Source organism: Aulonocara stuartgranti, assembly GCF_965226115.1.
Source record: "Aulonocara stuartgranti genome assembly, chromosome: 17".
In the NCBI taxonomy this organism is placed as follows: Eukaryota; Metazoa; Chordata; class Actinopteri; order Cichliformes; family Cichlidae; genus Aulonocara; species Aulonocara stuartgranti.
In genome coordinates, this window is record NC_138953.1 from 39,955,167 (window position 1) to 39,962,157 (window position 6,991).

General features: G+C 36.7%; 1 protein-coding gene across 2 annotated transcripts; it reads left to right on the forward strand.

The window, feature by feature from the left end:
- Window positions 1-1,644: 1,644 nt before the first annotated feature.
- LOC309692397 (receptor-type tyrosine-protein phosphatase C-like) lies at window positions 1,645-6,613 on the forward strand. 2 transcript variants are annotated; one of them, XM_082510822.1, is made up of 10 exons: window positions 1,645-1,842; window positions 2,080-2,337; window positions 2,434-2,661; window positions 2,755-2,874; window positions 2,986-3,126; window positions 3,234-3,377; window positions 3,782-3,937; window positions 4,700-4,911; window positions 5,014-5,074; window positions 6,141-6,613. In XM_082510822.1, exons 2-10 carry the CDS (start codon window positions 2,127-2,129, stop codon window positions 6,251-6,253), a joined length of 1,386 nt encoding a protein of 461 aa, XP_082366948.1. In that variant the 5' UTR covers window positions 1,645-1,842; window positions 2,080-2,126; the 3' UTR covers window positions 6,254-6,613. The 2 variants fall into 2 exon arrangements, with proteins under 2 accessions (XP_082366948.1, XP_082366949.1); XM_082510823.1 differs by having other exon boundaries at window positions 2,992-3,126.
- The last annotated feature ends 378 nt before the right edge of the window (window positions 6,614-6,991 follow it).

Below are 6,991 nucleotides of genomic sequence, written 5' to 3' on the forward strand. Positions count from 1 at the left end.
GATGTTTTTAAGCTGCGGTTTGCTTTCTGATATAGCAACTGTGGCTCTTTGTCACAGTGTCATAGCAACCAGGTTACACAGCAGCGATACCTCATCCACACGATGCTGGGTAACAAAGTTCACCCTGCTGTGTTCAACAGAGGGATGTGTAAAACTATTTAGTAATCACTGGTTGTTTATGTGTTTTGTTTTCTTTTTCCTGCAAATACAATAAATTATTTAATCACAATCAAACTGATTTACACTTTTTTTCTCTTTTAATTACAGCTCAAACCACCACAAGTGAGTACCATTATACTTTATCATGTTATTGAATCTCTATAGTCGTTCACTTCTCGTAGTCATCATGACAAATATTTAGTAATCACTCATTGTTTGTGTTTTTGTTTGTTTGTGTTTTCCTGCATACACAGTGAATGTTTTCATGACCAAAACACTAATTCTGACATTCTTGTCTCTTGTAATTCCAGATGACAACAAACGTGAGTTCCAATATATTTATGATGTTATTCAGTTTATAACATTTACTTCTTATTATGTTGTTTTCAGACTTGTTTAATTCCAGTTGTCCCCCTGCTGTGCTTCCTGATGTAGCATGCATCTCCCTCAGCCTCATGTGTAAATGTACACAGTCCTTATAGCAGCTGTTTTGCACAGATAATTTTCCATGAATGGGTAATCACATATATGTGATCAAGTATTTTCCAAATCATTTTTTATCCTCTGTGAAGCTGAATGAAAGCAAATTAACATGCTGTATACCAGCGGTCTCCAGTCGCTCTGTGGTCCGGGTCGTTTGGTACCGGGCTGCGTGATTTGAGGCTCTTGGGCAGGCTCTGTTTGCTCATATTATAATGAACTATATTTATGTGTAATAATTCATAGCTTTGCACATAATGTATCTGTTCCATACTTTCTTTTGCCCGAAGTCCCTGTACGTTAAATTTGACTTTAGATTCCTTGTAATTTAATTTAGATGCAATTGAGTTCAAGTTCAGTGAGTCTGGACAAATCAGAGCAGCAGCTCTCTGTTGTTAGGATTTAGATCCAATTTGCATGAAAGTAACATGTAACACGAAGTCACTGATTATCCAACACAACAGTTAGTCTTTTATTGTCTATAAAAACTTATCATTGATCCATCTTACTCTTATCCTTAGATCATTTTCTTTGTGTTTTGTAAACAATAATTAGTATTAATAGGACTATATTTAATTTGCTAGCATAGGAAATGGGATAGCAGTGACAAGTAGCACAGCATCTTTCTAACAACATGAAACACGACTGTTAGAGTGAAAATGTTACAGTGAGAACATTTTACATTTGCTACAGTTACAGCAAACATCTTTACGTCATGCTGATTTCTTTTTCTTGGAATGAAAATTGTTTCAGCCTCCTCACCTCCACGCACGGCTACAAATGCTACAGTAGCCACTTCAACAGCCTCCTCCTCACCTCCACGCATTTCCACCAGTCCTACAGTAGCCACGTCGTCTGACGTCTCACCTCCACGCATGACCACATATCCCATAGTAGCCACTTCAACAGCCTCACTTCCACGCACGACCACAAATGCTACAGTAGCCACGTTGTCTGACTCCTCACCTCCACGCACGGCTACAAATGCTACAGTAGCCACGTTTCTTTATTATACAGGCCTGTGATGACATTGATGTGAATATAAGCAAAGAACACGGCGCTGCTGAGTTACAAGTACCTGTAAGGTGCTCTGAGCTGTTGTACATTCATGCTGCATAATCACAAACTAATAATTTTGTTCTTTTCTGATCTCATTTGAATGCATCGTTTCAGCCACCGAGACGACTCCTGAGCCTCCAAAGTGTGAGTGTCAGTTTAAAGATAATATGTCGTCTGCTTTCAAACACTAGTGATGCTGTCGAGCGTTTCTTACTTAGTGAAAGTTTATTTTTCTATCGAGTGTAAAGATTGTGTTTTAGTTTTAGCCAACGCTGGACTGTGGTCAACATCTGCATGAACAAACTGACTGAGATGAAACATTTCAGCAGCTGATTGATGTTCATGAACAAAATGTAACAATCGATTTGATTTCGTGCTCAGGTTCCTACACTGTCACACCCATCGAGTTTGGACTGCAGATTAATGTGATGAACTTCACCCCTGGTGACTACAACATCAGTATTACTGAAGGAGGTCGACGAGTGATTGAAGAGAGGGTCGACTTTACTCACTCTACTCAACACAAGAGCCAACGCCTGAAGCCCTGTACTGAATATGAGCATCAAGTTTTATACAATTATGGCAATAAAATAATCAAGTGTACCTCCACTGGAAATAAAGCTGAAACAAAAGAAATGAGTGAGTACAAATAATTCATGATTTTTTGTGTTTTGCCTTCTTGTAGTTTAACAAACTTGATATCAAATATATTTGTGCATCACTTGTGTGTTTCAGGTAAAACAGACATTACAGGGCAAAGCAGCATAAATGGATGTGTTTGTTACCAGAGTAACTGGGACATCAGCTCTTCAATATCAGCACCAAATGTAACTTCAGCTGATCAGTGCAGCAGTGGCAGTAAAAGCTTCTGTGTCAAACACAGAGACATTTGCTCTGATTTTGAAACAACCTTCACTTCAGGAAACTGTTCTTCATTTAACATCACCACAAACATCATTGTTGGTTCGTACAAAACATTATGCCTTGAATTGAAATTCATATTCTTTAGAACTGATTTAATGTTTAATGCTTTTCTCTTTTTAATTTTTTCCTCAGATTTATATAATTCAAGTGAAATTGAACTGAGTGGTTCCACTGGACTTCCTGCAGTGATACAGCCAACGTTACCAAAGATCAAAGAGTGTAAACATATCACAGTTAATTACACTTGTTCAGGTAAGTGAAACATCCGCTTCATGGATCAATTTTTATTTTGAATATAAAACCAAAGATGAACTGCTACATGCACCGAGTTATAAAAATGATGTCGTCTTTGTTTCTCCTCAGAAAAAGACAAACCTGGTCCAGTGAACAAACCGCTGTCCGAGCTGGAGCCCTTCACCAAATACAGCTGTACTGGTCTGATCTCAAAAAACAATATCAGCACGGATAAGACAACTCCACCCGTCCACCTTAACACTGACTGTGGTGTGTTGATATTTAAATTACCTCAGAGGGATGAAGCTTTTCCTCCTCAGATAGTTTGAAGCGACACAAACTAACAGCTGCTGCACTGTTACTGTTTGTTTCAACAGATCTTACAATAAACTTGGAGAATAAAAAAACGAATACTTCCATTAAACTGAGCTGGAAAACAACCAGTGATAACTGCAAGGACGTCCTTCACACCCTTCGCAATCTTTCATATGACTGCAGTTGTTCTTCCAATGAGAAAACAGGTAAGTCCAATAATAATAATTTAAATTCACTTACATTTTTATAACTATTTTAGATTAAAATTTATTTGTTTCGTGTTTTTGGTTTGTTTATTTTTTAAAAACATCAACTTAATTGATAATTTACATATACAGAATATTTATTTTGTTCTTAAGGTAACTACTTGGCAATATAACATCGATTTAATTTTTGTACATAATTATAACTAAACACATGAAGTATGATCCAAAATAACGATATGTCACTGCATTCTTATCTTATACTCAGATCTCCAACCTGTTATGTTCAGTCTGCTGCTCATGTCGTTGTCGTGTTTACTAAAGCCAGCAGGTCAAAGTCACCTGAAGTCTCTTTAGCTGGACCTGCTGATTTAAACCACAAAGAGTTCATGAACATTATGTTACAGGAATCACAGGAATCCCAAAGCCTCAGTCTGACGGAGGAACGTGTGATTTTACTGGACTCGAAGCATTCACTGATTATACCTGTGGAGTCCAACCCAAATACAACAGCAAGACAGTTTCCAATAAAAGGGAAGTTACACTGAGAACTGCCCCTGGAGGTAAGTTACCAAACTAAATATTCAGAATTACACTTCATAACAAAGCTGAACCTTTAATTGATCAAAATCAAACTTTGTTTAGCTTTATTTTTTATATCCTTCTAAAACACAACATGAAGACTTTGGTGGTGAACAGCAGAAAATAAAGTTACAAAATGATGTTTTCATGAAGAAGAATAAACTCGAGCTCATTTATTTTAGTGAAAGATTGGAAACAAATGTGTTTTTCAGTGTGACAGTCCTGATTATAATTAATGTGATTTAGATATATTTTAAGATAAATGCCATGAAACAGAGAGCATCCCTCATATCAACTAAATCCGACTCTCTGAAACTTTACAGTGAACATTAAAACATGCTGAGTCATCAGTGAAGAAACGTGACAGTAATTATGACGTTCAGTCGTTTAAGCAGCGCTGACTCAGACTCTTGTTCTCTGGGACTTATAGAAATGTGTTTGTTAATTTTCTTTACTCGTTCATATGATTCTGGAGGGAAAATGTGTTTAATGATAAGAGATAACTGAAGTTCATTCACATGTTTTCTGTTTTTTAAAGTTACATATCTGTACATTAAATGTAAGCTGGGCTCCATGAAAACAAAATGATAAATTAATTCTTCAATAATTAATAATTAATTTCTATTATGAATCGTTTTAACATTGCAAACATAAACATGTTTACTTTCACATGTTTTGTCTCGTTGCTGATGGACATAAAAATGAATCTTAAAACTATGATCCCTGTTTTCATTTCCTTACAGTACCCGACGGTTCCCCTAAAGTGACTGTAACTGTGCCGGAGAATAATGTGATTAAAGTAGAGTGTAAGCATGGAGACAAGATTAGAGGACCAGACAAATATAGAAGATTCATAGCACGTCTTCATCCTGGTGGTGAAAACAAACCACAGAATGAAACAGTTTGTAAGTTTGAATTCAAGGATCTGAGCTACTCTACAGCATACAGAGTGGAGGTTTGTATCATCCTACTTTTAAGTATATGATTATTTTATGGCTGCTTTATTTTAATGGTGTCATTTCTTATGAATGAACATCTGAAACATCTGTATTTATAGGTGACTGTTTTCAACGGATACTTTGAAAGCCAACCGGGCAGAGGAACAGCTGATACTCGCTGTAAGTATGGATTCAATGACACAGTTTGTTGGATAAATCAGTTTACATATTTACAAATTCAATTTACACATTGTACAGCCAAGTTTTTTAAAAGTACACCTTCTCCAAGATTTTATGACATAATAAAGATCATCTTTACATTAACCTAGGTAAGATGAACAACAACACCTGACATTTTACATCATATCTGTATTCACTTAATACAAGTTAAGCCAAAACTCAGAAGCAGTGTGTAAAAAACTAAGTACAGCCTTATTGCTTCCATAGGAATTCAGTAACAGCCACGTGCTGCTGATCAAATGCACTTCATTAACTGAGGTACAAGCAAATGTTAACACTTCTGGAGCATTTAGGTTTGCATTAACACCGTGCCAAGGAGGATTTCTAAACCATTTGGAAAGTCTATCATTCTGCAATAAGTGAGATTATTCACAAAGAAAACACTCAGGACAGTTACCAACTGTCCCAGGAGTGGACGTCCCAGAAAGTTCACCTCAGTGTCAGACTGTGCAGTGTTCATGGAATCTACAACAACCCAAGTGCTGCATCTCAGACTCTACAGGTCTCAGATATCATGTTAAATGCTACAACAAAACAAAGAATAGTTAACGAAAAAGTACAATGAGCACAAAGTATTCAAAACAGAATTTAGAGGCCAGGAAGGTAAAGAATCTAAGTGTTCCAATGACCCATTCCAGAGTCCAGACCTCAATATGATTAAAATGCTGTCGCAAGACCTTTACAGAGCTGTGCAGAAGTAAAAGCCCATAAAGTGCAATAAACTGAAGCAGTGTTGTAAAGACGAGTGGACCAAAATTCCTCCACAATGATATGAGAGACTTATAACGTCTACAAGAGAAGGATTATTTCAAGTTATTGTGGTGCCTTTAAGAAGTGGTTCTTAAAGGCACTGAATCATGAGATGTATTTAATTTTTCACACACTGCTGAGGGGTAGATTATTGTTTATTATGTCCTGATGTCAAACCTTAGAAATAACATAAGGTGTACTTTGTTTTTACCGTATGTTTTACATACATGCACTCACTCGTCCCATTCTTTTACAGATAATGACAAAGCTGTCATTGGGTTTCTGGTCTTCCTCATCATCCTCACGTCTGTGGCTCTACTTTTTGTCATCTACAAGATCTACATTTTGAAACGCCGACAGTCCCAGTAAGAAAACTTCTGTGCATATTCCACAGCATGCCTTCATCCTGTCTTCCTTCTCTCACCCAAACCAATCACAGCAGATGGCCCCGCCCCTCCCTGAGCCTGCCGGAAGAAACCTGCCGGAGGTTTCTTCCTGTTAAAAGGGAGTTTTTCCTTCCCACTGTCACCAAAGTGCTGCTCATAGGGGGTCATATGATTGTTGGGTTTTTCTCTGTATGTATTATTGTAGGGTCTACCTTACGATATAAAGCACCTCAAGGTTGTTGTTATTTGGGGCTGTATAAATAAAACTGAATTGAATATGTCGTTTCCTTTGTTATTTTAACAGCCGAGCTGTGCTCGCTTTTTTAGGATTTGTTCATTTTTCACAAATAAACCAGCATTTTTTCCTGTTAATAAGATTTTTGCACTGCTTCTGTTGACACACAGTAGGATGTTAACTGTTAAGTAAATCTTCTCTCCACAGTGACGAGGATGAAAATGTGGCCTCAGAAGCAAGTATGTAGACATTCAGCTGCTGTTACCATGAACTATGTAAATGTTAATACTTTGCTACATTGTTACTATTTGTAGTTGTAAAGAGTCTTATATTGGTTTAGAATTTTTTAATTATTTTGTATTTATTTTATAATTTTGTCCTTCTGTTTTAAATCCTCTTTACCTTCATTTAGTTTCAGGAGTTGTTTTGCTTTCAGTCTCGTTTTTATTGATTAAAATATTTAGTTTGAATTTAGTTTTTAGTTTT

Bases quoted from the DNA above. Each gene is read 5' to 3' on its own strand.
- LOC309692397 (XM_082510822.1), top strand. From the start codon at position 2,127: ATGAACTTCACCCCTGGTGACTACAACATCAGTATTACTGAAGGAGGT. The intron at 2,875-2,985 runs GTAAGTGAAACA...GTTTCTCCTCAG, and splicing joins AGTTAATTACACTTGTTCAG to AAAAAGACAAACCTGGTCCA. The intron at 5,075-6,140 runs GTAAGTATGGAT...ATTCTTTTACAG, and splicing joins AGGAACAGCTGATACTCGCT to ATAATGACAAAGCTGTCATT.